This window comes from Rhincodon typus, chromosome 43, assembly GCF_021869965.1.
Source record: "Rhincodon typus isolate 14 chromosome 43, sRhiTyp1.1, whole genome shotgun sequence".
NCBI classification, from domain to species: domain Eukaryota; kingdom Metazoa; phylum Chordata; class Chondrichthyes; order Orectolobiformes; family Rhincodontidae; genus Rhincodon; species Rhincodon typus.
The window spans coordinates 6806153-6832071 of record NC_063374.1 but is presented as its reverse complement, the minus strand read 5'-3'; the positions used below and the strand labels follow the sequence as shown (position 1 = coordinate 6832071).

The 25919-nt window shown below is 40.1% G+C and overlaps 1 protein-coding gene across 4 annotated transcripts in view; it reads left to right on the top strand.

Annotated features, from left to right (window-relative positions):
- LOC109936874 (acylphosphatase-2) overlaps nt 1-14823 on the top strand; it is a 51846-nt gene extending 37023 nt beyond the window's left edge. For all 4 annotated transcript variants that reach the window (XM_048619802.1, XM_048619803.1, XM_048619804.1 and 1 more), the window contains 2 exons: nt 5753-5862; nt 13907-14823. In XM_048619802.1, coding sequence (XP_048475759.1) covers nt 5753-5862; nt 13907-14021 — 225 coding nt within the window. In that variant the 3' untranslated portion in view covers nt 14022-14823. The remainder of the gene's footprint in view (nt 1-5752; nt 5863-13906) is intronic.
- Nucleotides 14824-25919: the final 11096 nt, after the last annotated feature.

The window sequence follows — 25919 nt, the reverse complement described above, 5'->3', positions numbered from 1 at the left end:
GGCTGGGATTATACTCATTGGAATTCAGAAGAATGAGGGGAGATCTTCTAGAAACATAAGATTATGAAGGGAATAGATAAGATGGATGTAGGGAGGTTGTTTCCGGTAGCAGGTGAAACTAGGACTAGAGGGCATAGCCTCAAAATAAAGGGAAGCAGATGTAGGACTGAGGTCAGGAGGAACTTCTTCACCCAAAGGGTTGTGAATCTGTGGAATTCCCTGCCCAGTGAAGTGGTTGAAGCTACCTCACTGAATGTTTTTAAGGCAAGGCTAGATAAATTTTTGAACAGTAAAGGAATTCAGGGTTATAGTGAGTGGGCGGATCAGTGGAGTGGAGTCTCAAAAAGATCAGCCATGATCTTATTGAATGGCGGGGTGGGCTCGAGGGGCCAGATGGCCTACTCCTGCTCCTAGTTCTTATGTTCTCAACCCTTTCAAGTTTAACAACATTTTTTCTATAACAAAGAGGCCAGAATTGAACGCAATATTCTAAAAGTGGTCTCACCAATGTCCAGTACAGCCGCAACATGATCTCCCAACTCCTATTCTCAATGCACTGACTAATAAAGGCAAGTGTGCCAAACGCCTTCTTCACCACCTTGTCTACTTGTGACTCCACTTTCAAGGAACTATGAACCTACACTCCAAGGTCTCTTCATTCTCTCCTTTTTTCTGCCATTTGTTAAAGAACAAGTGTGTTTAACAATAGGGTTATTTTTCTGTTAATGATGAAATCTGTATGAATTACGTTTATTCAAATAGCAAAGGGTAGGTGAATTGATCAAACTGTGGCTTAAATTAGATATTACACATCTGTGATGAATTGTGGAATAGTGGGGCTCAATTATTAGCACACTCTTTCCAATTGAGTCACCTCCAAAATTATAGTTATGCAGGATTTTACAGCATGTAATAGTCCATTCTGTCTGATGTTGCTGTTGCTTATGCTCTAATGAGTCATCTTTCAACTTTGTTAATCTCACCCAATCACCATACCTGTCTATTTTGAATCCCTTGTGTTTATCCAGCTTCGCTTAAGAGTATCTATGCTGTTTATCTCAACCACTCCTGATTCCAGTGAATTCCATGTTCTCACCCCTCCAAACAGAGGTTGCTCCTGAATTATTGTTGTTATAATATGTTAGTGAATATATTAATAATGATCTTGAATTTTTGGCCCAGAATTTTAGACTAATTTACTGCAGTTACATTAGTTATGACGAAGATTCACCAGGAAAAAGACCCAAAAAGGCATCAATGTGTAACAGTGCAGTTGCTGAAGCCCTTGCAAAAAGCACCAAAAATGTCAATGATTTTGTAATAAATGTGTGGATTTTCCATGGTTTTACCCACACAAAGCCAGTGTTAAAATATATATTCTATTGCTGATGCCGTAGGCGCAGGAGTGAGGATATGAAGCTTCTGATTTTCCACTTATGTCATCTACATATTTGGACTTGGATGTCCAAGTATGAAGTGTGTGATTTGCGAGCAAACCTTAACACTAATTTCCTATGATAACTGAACACAGCATCATCAAATCATAGATTAGCCCTAAAAAATTATTTATAGTATTTACCCTATTTTTAATTGCACTAACAGTGAATAGAAACTCATCTCATCTCCTATACATTCTTCTCCCTTTAATAACATTCGAAACACTTTTTCTGAAACTACCACTATAACAAATCACACACACAGAATTTTGCCTTCCAACATTATCCTGACTTTGTAAATGGACTTAACTGGAATTATCCTAGAATCAGTGTATTCTGAGGGCATGCTTCACCAAAGAAGATGATCTAGAGTTGCATGATTGTTTTTATAACTTCACGCTTCTCCATTGGAGTGTTGTGAAGTAATACGTAAAGTCTTTTTTCTATGTTCTTAAGTTGTATGTGTATATATATTAACTTGCAGGCTAATTAACTGTTTGACAGTTCTTTATAAAGCCTTTAACCATCTCAGTGCCAACCATTAGAGTAGTTAGGCATATACAGTGTTTAATGTGCTCCCAGAATCCATACTATTCAGGAGTTCAGATTGCATCCACTAGATACAAGCATTTGGCTGGATGCCACCCAGAATTCAGAGCCAAAGGTCTGATTCCCAGTCTTTGTCACTGGGACAGTCTAAAATCTGGCATGATCAAAGGTAGTCAGGCTACCCTAAGCAAAAAGCTCATTCTCACAGCATTGGTTCAGATAACTAGACACGTTAGGCAGCATGCTGGAAAACAGTCCCAGCAAAATTGTGTGCTACACAGCTTGAAATACAACAAAGGAGTCAATATGGACAATGAACACAGCTTAGGGTGCAACATATAGGAATTTATGATATGGCTGCTGAATTACTTTTGCCCATTGAGCGAGCCCCTGATTAGGCTTTATTGAGTAAAAGTTCTTCTGAATTCCCTTTCTTGATCTTCAATTTTCCTTCAACACTTTCATGACCTCTTGAACTGGCAAAAATATGTTTCCTGTCTTATGCTAACAGTCTGCCCAGAACCACTGGAGCACTGTTTGGACACAGCTTGGCTAACATGCTGTTAATTTTTATTTCACTGAATAAGTTTGGTATCTTCTGCTACTTTTTGCTCCCCTTTCCCCGATCAACAATGCATGACCCATATACTGTACAATTTAATGTTTCTAACAAGTAGCTGACTGCTGTTTGTCTCTGACAGGCTGCTGAGATTGAAGTGGCCGACTGGCAGTGTGTAGTGGCTTGGAGTGGTTCTCCTGCAGGCTGCTACTTTGGTAGCTATAATCTGGTTGTGCTTTGTTTCTTGCTTTGCAGACATTGGAGGGGTGGAGGAAAAGTCTGAATGTGCTGTCATTCTGAATGGCAGTGGCTGCTGTTGAGTACTGTCATGTTATATTCACTGATCTATGTGATACAAGACTTAATAGCAAGAAGAAGATTCTATCAAATGCACGTTCATAGATGCTGTTCTTTTCCCTGCAGCCTTCAGACTATTCAAATCCATACTGATTGTACCATCTGTTTTGTAACTTATTCTGTCTCAGAAATGTAGACCTTTTTACTTTTGTCTCGGTATCTTGCCATTTGGTGTCAACTTGTCACTATTTCCTCATTCTTGAGGCATGGAACACATCAAGAGACTTTAATGGAAAATTTCAGAGGCAAGGTTGAGTTGTTGGAGGGAGTGTACTCAAGTGGATTGAAAGTCGTCTTCGGTCCCAAGGGACTGGCTAAGAAAAATTATTGATTTACCTCATCTTGCACATCAGTGTTAGTTTATTTTAATGTGCAGGCAATCTTAGATCTTCACCTAGGTTTCTCAATCAAAAGAAAAGCATTGTTATAGGTCCTACAATGTCAATGTTGTGTTTGTTTTTGATGTGTGCAGTTGCACAGCACATAATTAGGTAAACTAATACAGGCACACCCTGGATTACGAAGAGGTATTGATCCTGAGTATATCTGTCAGCTGATTTGTAAGCTGTTCGGAATTCGGAACACAGTACAGTAAAAATATCTGTTTATAAGTACGAGTGAGCATTTGCATTTCAAATCCTTAAAATTATTAAGAATGATCCTCTTTGCGAGTACAAACTTTTGTAATTTGGACATTCATAAATTGGGAAACCCCTATAGAATGTTTTGTTGTAAGGGGAATTGAGTGTAAGAGTAGGGAGAGTATGCTTCAGTTATGCAGGGCATTGGTGAGGCTGCATCTGAAGAGCTGCGTACAGGTACTGGTTACTATACTTACAGAAGGATGTCAATGCACTGGAAGCAGTTCAGAGAAGATTTACTAGACTAATACCTGGGATGAGCAGATTGCCTTATGAGGAAAGGCTAGACAGGCTTAGGCCTGTATCCACTGGAGTTTAGAAGAGTCAGAGGTAACTTGTGGGAGAATCTGGGATTTACAGTTTAAAAATAAGAGGTTACCAATTTAAGATAGAGATCTAGAAAGATTTTTCTATCAGAACTTTTCTCTCGGAGTTGTGAGTCTTTGACTTCTCTTCCTCAAAAGGCAGTGGATGGAGAATCTTTAAATATTTTTAAGGCAGAGGTAGACAAATTCTTGATTACCAAGGGGTGAAAAATTATTGGGGATCTGCAGGAATGTTAGCCATGATCTTATAGAACAACAGAGTAGGTTTGAAGGGCTGAGTGGCTACTTTTGTTCCTTGTTCGTATGGTCTGCGTAAATGTTTACAACATTGCTAATGTTTTACCTTGTGATTCCCAGCAGTTTGAAATAAAGACAGTTTTAGACTTAAATGCTGGAGCTTTATCAAATGTATTTCTTAGATTACACAGTGTGCTGTTGACATATATTGTTAGTTTGATACAGAAACTGTAGTAAATTAATAAGAGATATGGCTCTCTAGGTACACTGGTGATGAATACAGTGTACCTAGAGAGCCATATCTCTTATTAATTTATATGTATGAAAACATTGTTCCTAAATCATATTGGATTAATATAGCAATATAGCAGCTGGTCTCAGGGACAGAAATTATCAAATGTACTTTGCAAATCTGTAATCTAGGTCTGATTAATGGGCTATTACCACATACTATTATCCCTTTCCCCAGGGCCATACTGTCTCTTCTGGAGGAAGAACGGCTTCAGATTCTGTAACGAGGTTTAACTTTGTATGATGGAGGATGATAATCAGGCAACTGTCCTCCAACTTTTGCAGGGTGCTCAGCCAGCAGTTATTTGACAAGGAACCAAAACCAGACTAGTCTAGTTGACATCCTGAACATTGACCTTTAATGCGCTGAGAACTGCAGGCTCCCCTTTTAATATCAACTATCCAACAGACGATGCCTGAAAGTGTTCCAAACCTATGTCAGCAAAACTATGATGGACAGCAGATTGAATTTCAGCACATTCTCGGTAACCAACAGTGAGAACAGCTTTAAACAAGTTTTCATGTTGTTCACATTAACCTGTTTCCTGGTCCATTTTTGACATTTTCAGAAGTCCCTTGAAAGAATACTTAGCAGGAATCCTTCACACCATTCAGGCCTGTGAACGTCTGCATTACTTTTTATGTCAAAGTATGGTTGAGGCTCAGAAGGAGGCCATTCAGCCCATCACGTCAGTGCTTGGAGCAGTTCAACTAGTGCCACTCTCACACTTCTGCTTCTCTCCCTGCACGTTCTTCCAATTCAGACAATAATCCAATTCCTTGACTGAACCTTTTTCTTGCATAGTCTATTTCAGATCCTAGTCATGTGCTGCTTAAAATAATATTTTTGTTCATGTCCCATGTTCCCTCTGGTTCTCAATCTTTCCAAAATGAGAATGGTGTCTCCATATCTACACTGTCCAGACCCCTCATGATTTTGGGCACATTTATCAAATCTCCTCTTGACCTTCTCTGAGGAGTACAGTCCTAACCTCTCCAAATTGTAGCCAAAGTTCCTAATGCTAATCCTTGGAATTAGTCTCAAGGATATTTTCTACACTCTCTCGTTTGCCTTCACATCATTACTAAAATGCAGTGGCAAGAATGGGATACAATATTCCAGTTGAGGCCTAACTGATGCATCATACATGTTCAACATAATATCCGTACTTTTGTAATCTGTATCCTTATTAACAAAGCACAAATTGCTGAATGCTTTAATAACTGTTTCCCAACCTGTCATGGCACCATGATGATTTGTACATGCATACACCCAGATCCCTGTGCACTCATTTTCTCTTTTATGTTATCACATACTATATCAGTAATATTTTATTGTTTTGATTTTTTTTTCAGTATACTGAGGAACAGGCCAGAAAGCTAGGCCTGGTTGGCTGGGTAAAGAACACAGCGGGAGGTACAGTGACTGGACAAGTGCAAGGATCAGTTGAAAATGTCAACTTTATGTGAGTAGTACAAGGTGGAAATGTTGGTGTGTTCAGTATGCATCTTTTAAGATTTGAATTTTGTAGCATCATTACTGACAATGGATTACTGTATATGTAGTCCGAAGAACAATCTTACTGTTGGTGAATAGTGAGTGAAAAATATGGTCCATGCAATGATAGTAATGTTATGCTTCACTAAGAGCTGAGCGGAATATTCCCCTCCCAAAAAGCAGAGGGGAAATTGGGAGGCAGATAATTGGGCGAGTTAGAGTCGGGGACATTCCCATCCCCTTTCTGCCATCTCAGAAATTAAGTTCTGGGTGGAGTATTTTCTATTCAACTTTCTTAAAGTTGATTACGTGCTTCTGGAGCATGGGGGACTTGAACCCAGGCCTCCTGGCTCAGAGGTTGGGACACTAACAATAGCTCCAGTGTTCTGGATGGGAAAATCTATGGTCAACCTTTCTCACCTGCCAATATATCAAAGACCATTTCAGGGTCTCATCCCAACTTGGCTGTAATTAGTACAGCTTCAAGCAGAATGAAAAAGAACCAGTTTACCTGACTAGTAAACCTAGTGTGTGTGGGCTTTTATCTTGTAGGGATGTGGTGGTCTCCATTCTGTACTTACTTGAGCAAGTTAGCCTCCCTGCCAGTGTTTCAAACCCCAGTAACTTAACCAAACACCAGCTACCTTTCTTGCCCCTAGTCCTCTGCCTGGGTTCTAGAGACTGGTGTATCAGCAACAACAAAAGTGCTTCCTGCTCCATCTTCATATTTTCAACAGAAATTCTGTCCACCAGCCAGCTGATTGAAGTAAGATCCAACAATAATCCAGTGAACTCTGGACAACATTGGCCGTGAGCTTCTGTCCACTAAACTTTCTCAATTGTAGACTCGGTCTGAAAATTTTTCCTTTGGTTTTTAAACATTAGGTCGAGGAATTTCTGGGAGAAGTGAATTCGTAAAGGAGTTTCTGGGGGGCTTACGGGTGGATAGATAATTTGTTTCTTATGGTGGTAAGAATTATGATAATGACATTAAGATAATTAATTCTAATTCATCACATAGTTATATATAACATTAAAATGAAGTATAAAATAATAAAAGGATTACGCAATAAACATCTGGCTGTGCAAATAATTGCAGTTTATTGTAAAATCTAGATTTTAATTTACAGAATAAAAATGAAACGCCTACTAGATTCTACATTTTGTATTAAAGTCCAAAGATCATGTGTTATCAGGTTGTGTTAATTAAATTTTCAGTAATTTACATGAATATTTATGCCTTTTCTCTGATATTGGCTGTGTCACAGGCTGTTTGTTCCACACCTTACTTGTAGAATTATGTCATTTTTTTTCCTTATTTCCATTATATATTTACTTCACAGAATCACAGTCTGTAATAGTGCAGAAGGAGGCCCAGATAAGCATCATGACATCGTGCTATTCTCTTGCCCTTTCCCGATACATTAAATAATTATTTAAGTGGAAACAATACCCTCTTGAATGCCTCATTTGAGCCTGCTGCCGCCACACTTGCAGGCAATGCATTCCTGACACAAACCTCTCATTGTGTGAACAAGTCTTTTTTTCTTTCCTTATGCAATTCACTTTAGATCTGTGCCCTCTCATTCTTGATCCCTTTACCAGCAGGAACAATTTCTCCTTATCTACTCAATCCAACCATCTCATGGTTTTGAAAACTTCCAGCATATTTTCTCTTAGCCTGTTCTCTCTAAGGAGAACAGCCCTAGCCTTTTCAATCTGTCTTCATGACTGAAGTCTATCATATCTGGAATCATTCTTATAAACTTTTGGTTGGTTGTGGCAACAGGTAGTGGCATTAGGTGGTGAAATTAAATATTTTTCTCATAAGGTCTATACAGAACTCTTACTGCCTTAGAGTGTGATTTAGTATTTGATTTGATTTGATGTTGGGGAGGTGATGGCCTGTTAATCTAGAGACCCAGATAACATTCTGGGGACCTGGATTCAAATCCTGCCATGGCAAATAGTGGAATTTGAATTCAACAAATATCTGGAATCAAGAATGTAATGATGACTGCCTAGCCAGTGACGCTGTCATCCTGTGAATGAATAAAGAAAGGAAAAAATTGATTTTGGCTGTCTGCATTTGGATATTATTGCACGCAAAATGTATTGTTTAAAATCTGCTGGATTTTGCGGTGTTGTGGTCAATGCTGTATACATTTTTAGAAGATCACAAAGTGTAATGTTGTGTAATGCACAACTTTTACTCTTAAGGTGAATCTGAATTCTTCTAAGGTTACAAAACCAAAATGTTGTTACGTGTGTACAGCCTCTGGTCAATAAGAATGGTTGCTTGGTGTGAGTGCTCTGCAGCTCGCAAAAACATATATTAATTTCAGGCTATGTTAGACACTTTGAAGTTGTTTGAGCAAATCTATGGGTATATTTGATTTATTAAGTTATGGCATGGGTCATTGGTCTTGGAACACATAAACCATGGAGAGATATGGTGTACATTTTAAATGACTGATTTCTGTCTCAGATTTTGAAGTTGTAGTGATGGCAAAACTGTCAGGGTTTACTGTCATTACCAATGCCAAACTGACAGCAACTTCTTAGATTCACAAATACAATTAAATGTGAAAATCCAGAAGTTGCCATCAGTGATCCCATGCTCCTCCACATGGTGCCCTGTTGAAGTGCCCACAGACTAATCTTCAGACAGCACTTGAACTGACAGGAACATACCCTTTTGTCCTATAATATTGCTGTATAGAAACCCAAAAATGTTACACCTTAATGAATGGTGTATAATTAGGCTTTTTAACAATGCACGAAGTCAAGACTGAACACCCTCTCTGATCTGGAAAAAACAGCTATGTTATTATTGGTAGTATATCAATTCTAATAGTATTTTTTTAAAATTTGCTTGAAAATGTCTTAATCTTTATTTCTGTGTCCATTAAAATTTATAAATGAAGGATTTGCATTTTATTCCTTGGTTTTCTATCCATCAGAATTATTCAATGTGATTGACAGTTTAGTCTAATTGATATCATTATCATTCCTGAACATTTGGGAATTACTAGAGTTGGTAACAGAATCAAACTAGCATTGATAAAGGGGAAATCCACACCACAGACTGGTAGACCTGAGTTAGCTTTCTCCAGGATCAATGCTGTCATTTTACCACCTATTGTGAAATCTGTTTCTCTCATTTGTCTGCTAAAGACTGGAGCAGATTTTTTTTTGAGTTTGTTTTAAAAAATCATTCATGGGATGGTGGTACAACTGGCTGGGCCAGCAATTTTTGCCCGTCCCTAATTGCTCATGGGGCAACTAAGAATCAACCATATTGTAGCAAATCTGGAATCACATGATGGCAGTTTTTCTAAAGATGGGCTTTTACAGCAATCAACAATACTTAAATGGTGACCATTAGATCAGCTTTTTATTCCAGTTTGTTTTTTTTTTATTGACTTCAAGTTTCACCATCTGCCAGGGTGGGATTCAAACCATGTGCCCAGAACATTAGCCTGGGGCTCTAGATTATTAGTTTAGTGATATAACCGTTATGCCATTGTCACGCCATAACTCTGTGAGTAGGATATATGTAGCAAAATGGCAGTCTGTAATGGAGCATGCCTGCTTATCCATTTGTTTTAATTAATGAATAAAAGAAAACTGGGCTTCCATCTTGTTGTACCCATCTGATCTTCCCTACGTAGTCTGCCTGGGTTATTATTTTCACCCAATCCAAGAGAAAGAACAGGCTCTGCAGTGTCCAGATTAGCATTACCAAAGGTCTGGGTGCAGGATGTTTGTTTAGGATTAAAGTATGGCAAAGGTGGCATTTACATCAACTCATCAGTGACATAGTTCAATACTTGATTGTCTAGCAGTGATATGAATAATTGGGTATTAAAGCGTCAGTAAGGGAGTTAATAGGGTATTAAAGCATCTGTAATATAATAAATTGGATATTAAGGAAACAATGCCATAGATAATGGGGTATTAAAATAAATGGCCTAGACAACCGGGTATTAAAGCATCAGTTACTTAGATAAGTATTGAAGCATCAGTGATTAGCTCATCATCTAATATTACAATAAGCTATTTAAAGTATTCCCCTTAAGAGTATCCAATCAGCTAAAGCCTCTAAAATAAATTAATGCACTTAATCAAGGTTTAATTACTTCAATTAGATTAAAGTACAAAATTAGCAAACCTATACTTTAGACATTGCTATATTCTGTGCTCTTCTTTTGGACACTTGAAGATTTGTCCTTTCTGTTACAATAAACTAGGGCAGGTATGCTATTTTTATAGATATATTTAGCATTAACTTGCAAATTCATTGGGGAAAGATGTGTGAATGAGGTCAGGTTATAAATGTACACAGTTAGCAAAATTGAAGGATGAGTTCTACTAAAGCTGCCATGTGGGCTGATTTCTTGGCCGGGAGTTACACATTCAAAGATTCAGATCATGTTACAAAGTGAATGGGGATGAGAAACAAAAATGTCTGCATAACTCAGAAACAAGCCCTGAACAATACAAGCAACTTCTGCAAAGAGGCGCTTCCTATCCTGCCATTTCATTTGCTGCACTGTGAGGAAAGGTACATAATGAATAACTACATCTGGGGTCCTGGATTCGATCCCACTGTGGCAAATGGTGAAATAAAAATCTGGAATCTCGAGTTTAATAATGACCATGAAACTGTTGTTAATTGTCAGGAAAAACCTGTTTGGTTCACTAGTGTCCTTTAGGGCAGTAAACTGCTGTTCTTACCCAGTCTTGCCTACTTGTGACTCCAGACCCACAGCAATGTGGTTGATTTTTAACAATTATGAATAAATGTTGACCTAGCCAGGGATGCCCACATCCTGAGAATGAATAAAAATAAATAAATTCAGGTTAAGTTTCTGACAAACTGAAGGATGTAATTGCAAGTGTATCTGTTCACGTAAATGTCACCTCCTGTGGATCTAAGCCACATTATGTATGAATAATTGAGCTGATTAACTTTCATGCAATCTCTCTGTTGAATTTTTCCCTTTCACATGCAAGGGATAAGATTTCTGTCTGTTGGCTTTTACCTCTTCTCCTCACCATCTCATGATTAGTGTCTTGGTTTTGAAATTGGATTATATTGGGAGGTAATGAGCGGCCATGATTATTTGGAATTGGTATGGTGTCTGTGACCTTGTTATGCTTCTGGCACTTTGGTTCGCCATAAGCTAATTACGACTGCCATTAAAATTGTACACTGCCCTGAAATGTTCACTGACTCTTCAAGAAGCACCAGGGAGCAGGTTTTTAGGCATTTAATTCATGTTCACAATGTTGTTCCTTTCCATTGCATTTTGCTTTAGTTTGTCAGTTTTGAAGGCTAACGTTGGACTGTTTTGCTTCGATTTGTGATCTGTCTTCCATTTCAGTGTTTGTTGCTTTGCTGACCTCTGGTTGTTGGATTTTCTGGTTTTAAATCTATAAGGTAGCCTATAAGTTGTTTATAATGAATTACAGTACCTGGTGACAGCATTATGTCACATGTATCAAGATAGTCGGTTATTTGGCCTCAAAAGAATTTTCAATCAGTTCATTTTAGGCCAATGTTGTTTAGTTAAATTCTGCTCCCAAGATTTGAAATTCAAATTTTGAAGTATTTGAGAATGTGGATGAAAACTCAACACAGAAGGAACTGGATCCATTTAAATCCTGAGACAGTGTTCTCTGCATACCAAATCAGCTAGAGTCATTGGCAGTTTCTTAAGTCATTGCACTAAACATTTGAGCATTATAAAGGTTTCTGAGGTTAACCATCATTGGAGACCACTCCTGGGAGCAGGGTGGCTGGTTTTGTCACAAGTTCAACTTGCCATATCCTGGGGTGTGAGTTCCTTAAATGAAGGGAGTTAGATACAGCGAGGTTGGACAATAAATTAATGACATACATAGCCCACTAATAAGGATAGTGTGATGCACTTTGTTTTGTTTTAATGAGGTGTTATAAAATTTGGTATTAGTTACTGAATTTGTTCATATTATCTATAAAACGAATTAGCCTGTTGGTTCATAATTGGGCCTTGTCTCCAATGAGTGTTCAACAGCCTACCTCTCTGAGATGGAAAACCATGTATGAGATTACAATCTCCAATACACACTTCCCAGGTGAAGCTTGGGGGATGGGATATGTTAGATGGCAACTAACCCCTGCCCCACCAGGAAAGCTCAACCAATCATATGCCTATTAACTTAAGAGCCGAAACGGAATCAGAAATTACTTAGAAATTCATCGAGTCTGGCAGAATCTGTTGAGAGAAAGAGAAGCCAATGTTTCGGGTCCAGTGACCCTTCTCCAGAATATTTCTGTTTCTGTTTCGGATTTCCAGAATCCACTGTTCCTTGGGGTTTTTTAACGCAACTTAAGAGCTGACTGGCTAGCTTTGGCAATCTTGTCAACCTATTGCATACCTCAGCAGTGGCACCCTGGTTCACCAGAAGCTGGCAACCTATCAAAGACCCACAACCTCTGGGTCTTGAAGACTGTTGGTCAAGGCATACACCTAGGGAGATCAAAGAGCAAAAAGGTAGGTCTTTCCCTTTTACTTCTCAAAATGATGTGGGTCACAGGGAGGCAAAGGCCAGGATGAGTTTGAAGGGCTGGCCTACCTCACCATAGTTCCGATTGCTCACAGATTGGGGGACCTTAATTCAGTCACTCTGTCATAAAGCTAGGCATTAGGCAGTAAAGATCCACTTCTGATCATATATGATGCAAGATCAGCTTAAAGGCCAGGTGAAAAATTTGTCTTTACATCCAGTCTGTTCAGCCTGTCGGAATTTTATATATTCCACTCAGATCCCCTTTCATTCGTCTAAACTCCAGTGAACTCCTGTGCCAATCGACCCAATCGCTCCTTGTATAGCAAACATGCCCTCCCTGAAATCAGTCTGGTGAACCTTCGCTGCACTGTCTCAGTCGTAGATGGCAACAGAACTAAGCCCACTCCTGTCCTCATTTAAAGTCAGCACACATGCATTTTCTGACAGGCATCACTGGTTAGAAATCAGAAAGCAGAATACTGGCTGACCTTCTGTTGACAACTTGAAACTGAAGCGGTTTTGGTACTTCAACTGCTGGTGTAGATAAGCTCAGGTAATTCAGCAGGGATCAAACCTAGACTCTTCCAGTCCTCTGTTCCTTGAGTGATGCATTTTCCCACTAAATCTTTGTCGAAGAACATTGCCTATTAATAACTGGACTATATATGGGCTACAAGTGGGCTTTTGGTACTAAACTAATTTACCTTTTGATGTTATATTATTTTTGCCTCTTATCATTAAATTGCAGTGTGTTTGACTGCTTATCTGAATCTGAACAGAAAGTGCCCAGGGTGAATCTTGCCACTGAAAGAACTGGCCCATTTGCAAAAAAAAAATCCTGTTGTCTGTCAGTTCTGCATTGTCAGAGTTTTGGAAGAAGTTGGATGATTAGTGGGACACATCACTTTGGTGCTCCAATTGACTTAGTTTTCAACCAGAAGTATGTAATCTCACACTATAACGGTACTGACCAATCTGTAGCCAAAGTGCGGAGCACTTTCACTCATGGGTTGGGTCGAATTGTCAGAAAATTCACCCTAAGCCACTGACAAACCTGGGAACTGGTTATTCAGTAACATACATCTTGGAAGCATATGGTCATCTGTGGACCTTTTGTCTGGGAATGTTCTGTGGCTCAAGGAGACCTAAAAAGATCAATACATGACTTCAGGTGTTAAATTGTCTAATCTCACCAAGTGTTAACTTGTCTGAAAATTAGTATAATGTGTCCCATTATAAACCTCAGCATCTTAAAAAGCAATGTTTTCTTCAGTAAAAGCACTAAATGTTTTATCCAGGGCACTAATAATTTTTGCCACTGAGCACATCTATAGTGTTGTAGGCGCAAGGACAGTGATGCCACATGCCAACACTGGTTATCTGCTGGTCTCTATCAATTTGCCTTTCCTGTCTCTATGCCGGAAACCAATCATGATTTTCTATTTTTTTTGCAGGATGAACTGGCTGAAATCTGTGGGGAGCCCAATGTCTCGGATTGACAAAGCCCATTTCACAAATGAGAGAGAGATCTCCAAACTGGATTTTAATAATTTCTCAACCAGATATTAAGATGTTGCAACAACTGGTGTTTGCTGGAACTTTGCTAATATCACCTTTAATGCCATACAGCTTGGAGAGAGAGAAAGAAGGGACATTTGTTGAATGTAAGGGTTTGGAGAGTAAGGGGTGTAAGTTGCTTTCTATTGATAACCTACTTGGTTGATTTTGTTGTTTTCCCCCAATAAATTCTGAGCCTTTCCTGTCTTTTGGGTCTGGCAATCAACCTCCATGCATTTCTTTTGTCTAAAAAAATTTTATGCTGACGACATATTCTGCTCCACCAAAGTTCTTAAGCTTTCAATTCGTTCACCAGATGCTATAAGGAATTTTGTTGAGCAGAGGTGCAGTGCTCCCTTTCCCTTCAATGAAAGTTAGAGACAAATCACTCTGTCTCTCCATCCTTCATAAGACTTGTTTATTTAATTGTGGCTGCATGTAGTCCAAGTATTGGGAGTGTACAGCTCTAACTACCTCTTCACTTCAATTTTATGTTTTTTAAAGCAGAGATCAGTCACCAGTCATCTGCTGGTCACTTGTCTCTGAGGTTATTCTGGTGCCTGGTGTAATGTATGTCACTTCAGCTGTCAGGACAAGATAGGTGGCCGATTTGTATCATGAATGCTGCTGGAGAGCTGAGTCTTGCATGCTAGAATCAACAGCACCAAAATAACATAATGGTCCTTTAATAACTACTTAAAGCAACATCACTGTTAGTAATCTTTAAAGATTAGAACTTACCTGCTTTATATTTTTGTTGAAAGTTCTCACATTTGGTGTAAACTGCCTTTATTAAATAGAATTGTAAATGTAATTGTGAGGGTTGTCTGAAGTTAATAGTTTATGGGCATCATGCTGTACTTCAGTGCGGTTTGAAGGACTGTAAAATTGTTTTGTGGGCAACTTTCAGTGCAACTCTGACACTGTGCAACATATCAGCCCCTGTGAAGTGTTATGTCATTTTGAGTCCTTGCAGGTGACAGTTGAGAAATTCCAAGTTCCTCATCTGTTTTTCAACCCAGAATATCCTGTACAAGTAGAAACAAAATCCTGCAGATGCTGGATCCTTCAAACAAAAACAGAAAATGCAAGAAATATTGAACAGGTTGGGCAGCGTCTATGGAGGAAGAAACCGCTAACGTTTCAGGTTCATGAGCCTGTGTCAGAACCGGCAAAAGATAGAGATGTAATAAATTTTAAGCACATGCATTGGCAGAGAGAAGGTGTGGATAGGAGTGGGGATCCTGGCACAGTGGTAAAGTCACTGGACAAATGGTGGAATTTAGGCTCAATGAATAAAATCTAGAATTGAAAGCCAGTCCCAGAAATGGTGACCGTGAAATTATTGTTGGATGCCGTAAGTCTCCATCTGGTTCGCTAAAGGGAAGAAAATCGATCATCTTTACCCAGTCTGGCCTACATGTGACACTAAATCCACAACAGTGTGACTAAGTCTTAACTGCCCTCAAATGGCTGAGCAAGACAATCTATTCAAGGGCAATTAGGGAGCACAGGAGCAATTAGAGATGGAAAACAAATGCCAATTGTGTCAATGATCACCACTTCCTTAAAGATGGTGAGGAGCGTTTAACTAAAAATAAAGAGTAAAGTTGATCCAACAAAATGACCAGAAAAGACTGAGGGTGGTAATAAGACCAATGAAGTTTTTTTAAAAATAGAAAATGCTGGAAATACCAATTAGATCTGGTAGCATCTATGGAGAGGAGAAGAGGTTGTGCCCTTTCAGCACAACTTTTCAGTTTTCTCCATTTACATAAATCCTTTTCACACAGATTCCTTTCCCTTTTAAGGGGTGGTGGAATGAGAGTACATTAGGCAGAAGCCAGGACAGGTTTGAGATGAAGGACGTGAAAATCTTCTCAAAGATGTATGACCTAAATATCCGTTTATTTTGGAAAATGCATATGGTCTAAAATAGAATTAGAGCCTACAGAGGGAATCCCTAATTCTGCCAAATGATAAAGAAGTCCAAGACACATGAGCTGCTTGTCAGCACTTGTCGGATCGCTGCAGAAGGATTAGAATGCAAGCCCTCTCCATTAGCTCCAAACCTGAGGAAACATAGACTGTTTGCAAAAATAATCCAGCCCAGGCTGCCTCAGCTCCACTCAATAAAAGCAAAATACTACAGTTTTTGAAAATCTGACATTAGAAACAAAATGCTGCTAAGCCCAGGCTGATATTAGCCAACATTCCCTCATGCCCATTCCAGGAGAGTGCGTGCTGGTTGATTTATTTTCTACAATCTACAAATACTGGTAACATTTCAGAAGTGCTTAACTGGTATATATAAACAGACATCGCTCATTCTTTCATATTTCACTTCTGCCTGTTCTTTGCTTCCTTGCATCCACCCATCTTTTGTTCCTTCCTTCTATCTTCTTCTTTTGAAACCTTCGTAAGAGAATCGCGTAAATATCTGAAGTGGTAACATTTGCAGGGGGAAAGACAGACGAATGTGACTAAACGAATTGCTGTTGCAAAGAACCAGAATGGGCATAACGGGATGAATAATCTTCTGGATTGTAACAATTCTATAATTTGTCCATCTGTCTTTCCTTCTTTGCAAGGTACATGAAAATAGGTGCCTAGACCTGTAAAGTGTTTTTAAAATTAGCATAACCTTTAACACAAAGCAGCAGATAAACTTGGAATCTTCAAGTGTTTGAGAGTTAATACTGCAGTTGATAGCTCAGTAAATAAAAATCTATCAGGGGAACCAGTGTTACCTTTAAATTTCATAACAGAATGCATTATAATATGAACTAACCAAGAGGAGATGTGTCTATTTTACTCATTCCTTGCCTGACAGTTTTGACTGACAGCCTAGCCCCCTTGCGTTTGTTTCTCCCCTTCCCTCCAGGGTAACCTACTGTCCACACGGTTGGTTGTGAGATTCATGTTAGATCAGAACAAATCATCTCCACTTGGCATTGCCTGCTGTCCCAACAGCTTGTCTGCTATTAACCTGCAGGTGAGGAACTGTGATCTAATTACTAAAATAAGGATTGAGGCTCCATGCAGCTGCTGCATCTGACACCATTCTGTCAGCCACCGGGAACTTTCTCACCATCGGTCACTCCACAAAAAAAGACCCTTCCACCCTGAGATTAGCAGCAAAGGTGTAAGCTCTTTCTGCAGATTAATTGTAAAATAAATATAAGACAATAAAACACAGGAGCAGAAGTAGGCCAGTTAGCCTATTGGGTCTGCTCCACTATTCAATGAGATAACCTAAACTCCATCTTCCTGCCTTTTTCCCATAATCCTTGATACGTTTACTGATTAAAAATCTGTCTTTCAGAACCTCAAATATACTTAACAACTCAACCTCCGCAATCCTCTGTGGAAAAGAATTCCACAGATTCGCTACCCTGTGAAAGAAAAAAATCCTTTTTGTTTGTTTTTAAATGGGCAACCCCTTAATCTGGGATTATGTCCTTTGGTCCTAGACTCACCCACAAGGGGAATCAACACCTCTGCATCTACGCTGTCAAGTCCCCTATGAACTTTGTTTCTTTCAATAAATCTCCTCTCATTCTTCTAAATTCCAATGAGTATAAATCCAGACTAATCAACCCGTCTTCATAGGAAAATCACTTTATGCCTGGGATCAGACACATGAACCTTCTCTGGACTGTCTCCAATGCCAGTATATCCTTCCTTAGAAAAGGGAACAAAACTGTTCCCAGTATTTCAGGTGTGGTCAAACAATATACTTTGATCAAGTAATCATTTATAAGCACACCTCTTTAGTAAATACAGCGAAGTGGCTAATTGCCTAACTTTAGAATCATATGACTGTACAGCATGGTAACAGACTTTTCGGTCCAACTTGTCCATGCTGACCAGATATCCTAAATTAATCTAGTCCTATTTGCCAGCATTTGGCCTATATCCCTATAAACCCTTCCTCTTCATGTACCCGTGCAGATGCCTTTTAAATGTTGTTATTGTACTAGCCTCCACCACTTCCTCTGGCAGCTCATTCCATACACGCACCATCCTCTACTGTGAAAAGTTGCCCCTTAGATCCCTTTTAAATCTTTCCCCTATCACCTTCAACCTCTGCTCTCTAGCTTTGGACTCCATTACCCCAGCGAAAAGACCTTGGCTATTCACCCTATCTATATCCCTCATGACTTTATAAACTTGTATAAGGTCACCCCTCAGCCTCTGATGCTCCAGGGAAAATAGCCCCAGCCTATTCAAACTCTCCCTATTGCTCAAACTCTCCAACCCCGGCAACATCCTTGTAAATCTTTTCTGAACCCTTTCGAGTTTCACAGCATCCTTCCTATATCAGGGAGACCAGAATTGAATGCAGTATTCCAAAAGTGGCCTAGCCAATATCCTGTACAGCCACAACATGACCTCCAAACTCCTATACTCAATGCACTGACCAATAAAAGAGTGAAGCTAGAAAGTACCACAACCCAAAAACCCTCCTCCCATTCTCATTTTATCAAAAATGTAAATTAGAAAGATATAAAACAAAATAGGAATAACCCATAGAGTCCCTGGAACCTATATCTCAATAAGTTAATGAATGATCTTATACCTCACCTCCATATTCTTACATCGTACCCCGTGATTCCCTTCATGCCCAAAAAACCATCATGCCCTGTTTTGAATGTACTCAAATTGCTGATGATCCACAGCTGATCTGGGTAGAGGATTATAGTTCCTTAATGTTCTAATATTGAATACAATGGCAAGGGAGTCATTCCTCTATTTTGGTTTCAATTAAAAATGCATACAGCCAAATCTACAGGACCCTGCACTCACAGGATTGTGTGAACTGTCAAAGAATTTGTCACCTCCACTTCTGGCCACAATTGGAGAAAGGGGTTGGGAATGAAAAAAAGAGGTGGGGTGGGGTGATGAAATTCAGAAGCTGGCTTGGGACCTGCAAAACTAGAGTGTCAGGGCATGTTTCCGTGAATACCAAGCATATTGTGCCTCCTATCCAGAAGTCCATTCCATATTTTGATCTGTTTTTGTGTTGGGAGTTTAACACTATTTTTGCAAAATTTGTTTTCTTGCCAATTTAACCTGCACTCCCTTGCCCTACTTTCATGGCATACTTTGAAATAGTATTTAGGTTTTACTTTTTCTAGAATGTTCACTGCTTTAGATAAACTCACCTGTCATTTGCCTTCTTCCAAGATGGGATGCCCCACATTTTAAGCAATCCTTCCTCATAATTCATTCTTGTTTTGGTAGCGGGTGTGGGGGGTTGAAGGATGAGAAGAACACATTTCATATAAAATCGCATTCTGACATTGTTTTGTTTCACTCATCGAGGATCCTAACTACATCTCCTCTGCACTGCCGTTTAGTCACAGCTTGTCTAAGCTTCATCTTTCAGGTTAATTCTTATAACAGGTTTCTCCCTCCATTGTCCTGTGCACCCTTCTTCTGTTCAGAGATAAGGTTGTTTCCAGAGCTATGAAATCCAAAATAAATTATTACTGTAGATGCAGAATTGGCTGAAATTATCCAGAGAATAGGCTCCAGTTGACATCCTGGCTTGTTTTGAATGAATCCCAAAACTCATTTGCTGAAATTAGCTAACACTAAAGTTATGATGACAGATCAGAACTCTCATGTATTTATAGACATTTTTACTTGTTTTTAAAAAAAGCCTTCGCAATTACAAGTTCAATGACTGCCTGAAAAACCCTGTGTAAAGCCAATGGACTGTCACACTTGTAAAGTGTCAGGGAAACTTCAAACAGGGGGAAACTTAATAATGAGAGCGCTGACTATTCCCCTCTCAGCAGGCAGCCACCTCTTGCAGACATGTCTGTTTTACCATCCAGGTGTATACAAAAGAAGGGCTTTACAACTAATTGTGACACAAGTCTGTATGTGTTAATGGCCAGATATCCTAGAGTGTAAACATCTTTGCACTGCAGGTTAAACAAAGGGAAAGACTCTCTCTCACTGTGAATCCTGGAATTCAGTCACTGTTGAAAAGAATCGGAACAAAAGAATTTCCACCAACCCTCAAAATCAAGAATTTTGAAATTGATAGCGCAACTGCCAACATCAATGCTACCAGTGCTGTACAATTAAGAATTCAAACACTGATCCCTTTAACTTGTATCTTTCTGGACTCACCTCATATTTCTACTTTGTGTGTGTGGCGTTGTACTACTATTTCTTGCCATGTTTGGTAATTAATGAACTTACTCTTCTTGTTAATTCAACAAAGCCTGGTTAAATTGGCTCCTTTTAAAACATGAAAGTTCATTTGGGTGCAGGAGAAAATACTCACGTGAAAAAGATCTTTTAAGTTGACTTGTTGTGACCAACAGAGGGGGTAGGTGAACAATCAAGGGGAGCCAGTTCATCTCTCTGCAGCTGGGAGCTTAATGATTTGTTGTATCCCGTCTAGAACCCTAACAAATTGGGGAACTTTGCCAAGCTTCTGATCATGAAACAGTTAACATTATCACTACCTTAAACAAAACAAAAATGTACTTGTCTGAGTGAGATATATCCCAGCACAAACTTAGAACACATTCGGCTTCAATCATAGATTAGTTAAGGTAGCTGCCTCTGCTATTAACAAAACCCTGAGCAAACACTGCTGAAATGAGATACAGGGTAGGTTAGAGGCAAAGTAAGTCTCCTGCACACTATCCCAAGAAGCACTCAAAGATGAGGTTAAATGCAGTGTCAATTTCCTCCTACCCTGCTTCAACAAAGTTTGAGAAGGAGGGGAGAGGAGTGATGTTAGGGTGGCACAATGGTTAGCACTGCTGTCTCACAGTGCCAGGCACCCAGGTTCAATTCCAGCCTCAGGTGACTGTATGTGTGGAGTTTACACATTCTCCCTGTGTCTGCGTGAGTTGTCTCTGTGTGCTCTGGTTTCACCCTGCAGTCCAAAGATGTGCAGGTTAGGTGATTGGCCATGCTAAGTTGCTCATAGTGTCCAAGCTAGGTGGATTAACCATGGGGGCCTTCTGGGTGGAATGCTCTTAGGATGGTTGGTGTGGACACAATGGGCTGAACAGCCTGCTTCCACAGTGTAGGGATTCTGTGATTCTATGTTCAAGCCATTGAAAGGTAGTGTATAGGTTTGTGAAATTTGTGTAGGTTCATTATACAATAAGGTTGATTGATTAATGGTATGTGATTGGGTAGATGAGGAACCCTCATTGCTGTTGTAGCAAGTAGAATTTAATTCTCCTGCAGTGAGATTGGGTAAAATCTTTTTGGTAGGGCTGAAGAGCGAGGAGGAAAGGGAAGTGAGCAAAAATGAAGCAGTGAGATGCCCCTAATGTGTTTGGGAGGCTTTCGAATAAAATGCAGGTTGTGGTCAATGTTACAATCTTACTCACAAACTTTGTTATCTAGCAGGATTATTTGATAAGACAGCTGTAGTGCAGTGAATAGCATTGCCACCTCCGAGTCAGCAGGTTGCAGATTCAACTCCACTTCAGATACTTGAACCTTAAAGCTCCAGTGCAGTACTGAGGGAATACTGCACTATAGGAGGTACTGTCGTTGAGAAACCGAACTCCTGCCTGTTCTTATGTGGAGGTGACAGGACCCCGTGGCACAAAGGGTTATCTTGGGTGGCATCTCCAACGTTCAGCCCTCAATCAGCATCTCAAGAAACAAATCATGTGGTTACAACATATTGCTGCTTGTGGGAGCTTGCTGATCACAAATCGTCTATCATGTTCCTTACATTGCAACAATGACATCATTTCACAAGTACTTTGCTGGCTGTAGAGTTCTGTGGGAGGCTCTGAGCTCATGAAAAGCATTGCATACTTGCAATCAATTCTTTCTTCGTATGACTTGCTATGAATGAGAAAGGATTGTATGATATTTTAATGGGGTGAAATGAAGGATAGTGAAGAAGGCATTTGATATGCTTGTCTTTATTGGTTGGTGCATTGAGTGTAAGAGTTGGGAGGTCATGTTGAGGCTGTACAGAACATAGGTTCGGCCACTTTTGGATACTGCTTTCAATTCTGGTCTCCCTGCTATAAGAAGGATGTTAAGAAAGGATTCAGAAAAGATTTACAAGGATGTTGCCAGGGTTGGAGGGTTTGAGCTATAGGGAGAGGCTGAATAGGCTGGGGCTATTTTCCCTGGAGCATCAGAGGCTGAGGGGTGACCTTATACAAGTTTATAAAATCATGAGGGATACAGATAGGGTGAACAGCCAAGGTCTTTTCTCCAGGCTAGCGGAGTCCAAAACTAGAGTGGCATAGGTCAAAGGTGATAGGGGAAAGATTTAAAAGGGATCTAAGGGGCAACTTTTCCCCATGAGGGTGGTGCGTGTATGGAATGAGCTGCCAGGTGAGGTAGTGGAAGCTGGTATAATTACAATATTTAAAAGGCATCTGGATGGATGTATGAATTGGAAGGGTTTATATGGATATGGGGCAAATGCTGGCAAATGGGACTAAATTAATTTAGGATATCTGGTCGGCATGGATCAGTTGGACCAGCTGTATAACTCTATGTCAATGAGGGGTGAGAGGAAGATCATGTAAAGCCTAGACTCTAGTATAGACATAGTGGACTGAATGTCTTGCTTCTGTGCTATGAGTTTTGTGCAAAAGATTTGTTCACTTGACTAAGTTGGTAGCAATCACCTCTGGTGCTGTGCTTTTGAAGGCTTCATCAGGACTTTTGTATGCAGAATTTGAGATAATGATTCCATACAATGCTTTACTGAGATTACAGTTTGCTGTCTTCAGCTTCATGCTGTAAAGGGAGTATTGCGGCAGTGGGGGGAGAGGGAGAGAGAGAAAGAGACAAAAGCGTAGATTCACAGGAATGCTGTGAGGATATAATTAACCAAAAAATTGCATTGTTTCGGGTAGTACAGAGAAGATTAAGGGATGGTGTGAGGGTCTGTTTAAAATTATGAAGTAATGGGACAGAGTAGACAGAAGCAGAATGTTTCCAGTGATGGATGAGGTCTAGAACAAGACAACATAGATACAACACTAACTGCAAGGAATTTATGATAGATCAGGATAACTACTTTTGCACAGAAGGTTATAGAAATACTTTACCAGAGTAAATCAAACTACGTGAGGAGATATTCTGATGTTGTACTGAATAAGCGCTCAATTGTTGCAAGTACTGCATTTTTAACAAGGATATGAGATCAAAACCTTATAAAAATCCTGTGGCATACTTCAAGAGCAGGCATTTCTCTTGGTGTCCTGGTCAAGACTAGGTTCTGACTAAAAACAAGTTAATCAAACATTCATCTCTTTGCTATTTGTGGGGACACTGCCATCTAATAACGAGTATAGTCCCAAAAGTGAAACAAAAATAGACAAAAAATGTTTGTTAAACTATTGACGCTGCACAAATACTGTGCTCGGGGAGATCAAATGGAGATAGCGTTCTCTTTCAGAAGAGAATCATACTTATCTCCATTGAGGGGTACAATTCTAAAGGGGGTGCAGTAGCAGAGGCAGCTGGGTGTATATGTACATAAATCGTTGACTTGGCAGGGCAAGTTGAGAATAAAGCAGACAGGACCTCAAGCTGTATTGATGGGATGTCAAGTACAATTACAAGAAGTTTATGTTAAACTTGTATAAACACTTGGTTTGGCCTCAACTATAGTATTGTATCTAGTTCTGGATGATGCACTTGAGAAATCTCGTGTAGGGATTGGAGAAAATGCAGGAGGATTCACAAGAATGGTTCCAAAGATGAGAAACTTCAGTTACATAGATTTTATTTTTGTTCATGATATGGTAGGCATCGTTGGCTTGGCCAGCATTTATTGCTCATCCTTAATTATTTTTGAGAAGGTATTGGTGAGCTGCTGCCTTGAACGCTGCAGTCCATTCAGGTAGGTACATGGTGTTAGGGAGGTTGACACAGTCTCAGTGAGGGTGTGGTGATATATTACCAAGTCAAGGTGGAGTATGGCTTGGAAGGGAACATGCAGGAGATGGTGATAACAAAGTGTGGAGCTAGAGGAACCCAGCATGCCAGGCAGCATCATCAACTTTCCCACTCCTTTGATGCTGCCTGGCCTACTGTGTTCCTCCAGCTCCACAATTTGTTATCTCTGAATCCAGCATCTGCAGTTCTTGCTACCTCTATGCAGGAGATGGTGTTCCTATGCAACTGCTGCCTTTGCTCTTCTGGATGGTAGCGATTGTGGGTTTGGAAGATGCTGTTGGTGAGTTCCTGCAGTGGATCCAGTCAATGGTACCAATTGCTACCATTGTGCGTTGATGGTGGAGCATATTTGTGGACCCTCCTCCCAATGAGTTGTTTAATTGTCCACTGCCATTCACAGCCGGATGTGGCAGGACTGCAGAGCTCAGATCTGACCCATTTGTTTGGGATCACTCTGCTCTGCCGAACGATGCTCCCTGTGTTTGACACACAAGTAACTGTGTGTTGCAGCTTCACCGGGTTAGCCCCTCAATTTTTGGTTTTATGGCATGATGTTAACTGTAGTGTGGGTGATATGCAGAGCCATGAAGTGACAGATTGTGATTGATTCTGCTGATGACTGAATCTCATAGGAACCAAGTTTTGAGTAAGTAGATCTGTTCAAAACCTATCCCATTCAACACACAACATGATAGAGGTTATCCTCAGTGCAAAGAAGGAACTTTGTCCCCACTGTGCTGTGATCATTCCTACTAATAGCCTCATGGACTGATATAACTGCGACAGGTAAATTGGTGAGAACCAGGTCAAAGCCTGCTGCAGACCAAGTCAAGCAGTTGTGGCCTTTAGGACTTGCCCAGACTGGTCAACCATTGTTAGAGATGGATATTGAAGTACTCTACCTAGAGTACATCTATGCCCTTGCCACCTACAGTGCTTCTACCAATTGGTGTTCAACATGGAAGAGCACTGATTCGTCAAATGATGGAGGATGGTGTGTAGTATAATCAGCAGGAGGGTTTCTTTCCCATGTTTGACCTGATGCTGTGAGACTTCTTGTGATTCGGTATCAATGTTGGGAGGACTCCCAAGGAATCGCCATTCTGACTTTATGCCATGGCGCCATCACCACCTCTGGTGTGTTACCCTGCTGGTGGGACAGGATGTATCTATGGCTGATGGTGTTGGTGTGTGGGTCATCGTAATTCTCATGGAATCATACGTTACAGACTATGTTTTGCTTGACTGGTCCGTGGGACAGCTCTACAAATTTTGGCATTGCCCCCAGATGTTAGTGAACAGATTTTGCAGGGGGCTGGGTTTACTGTCATCATGTCCAGTGCTACAGTCGATGCTGGGTACTCTGTTTGGTTTCCATTACTATTTTTAGACTGTGTGGTGGTTTGATACAAATTAATGTCTTGTTCTGCCTTTTTGGATGGCGTTCCCCAATTGCTATTGGGGCTGGAGTCACGTGAACCGGACCAGGTTGGAACACCAGATCTACTTCCCTAAAGGATATTAGTGACCCAGGACAGTTTTTTATAAGAAACAATAGCAGTTTAAGAAATCTGGTATTAAAAAGCTAGCCTAATGATTGCCATGAAATTTGAATTCCACCAACTGCCACTGGATTATTAGTTCAATTCCCCAGAGTATGGAGAAGTTGGGACTGCTCTCCTCTGAAGAGGGAAAGATTGAGAAGACATTTGAATCACAGAATTCCTACAGTGTGGAAGTCGGCCATATGAGTCCACAGCAACCCTCCAGAGAGCATCTCACTTCCCTATCCTATCTCTGTACCCCTGCATTTCCCATGGTTAACCTAACTTGCGTATCTTTGCAAACCGGAGCACCCAGAGGAAACCCCACACAGACACGGGGGAGAACATGTAAACTTCACAAAGATAGTCACCGAGGATGGAATTGAACCTGGGTCCCTAGCACCGGGAGGCAGTAGTGCTAACCACTGTGCCGCCCCACTAG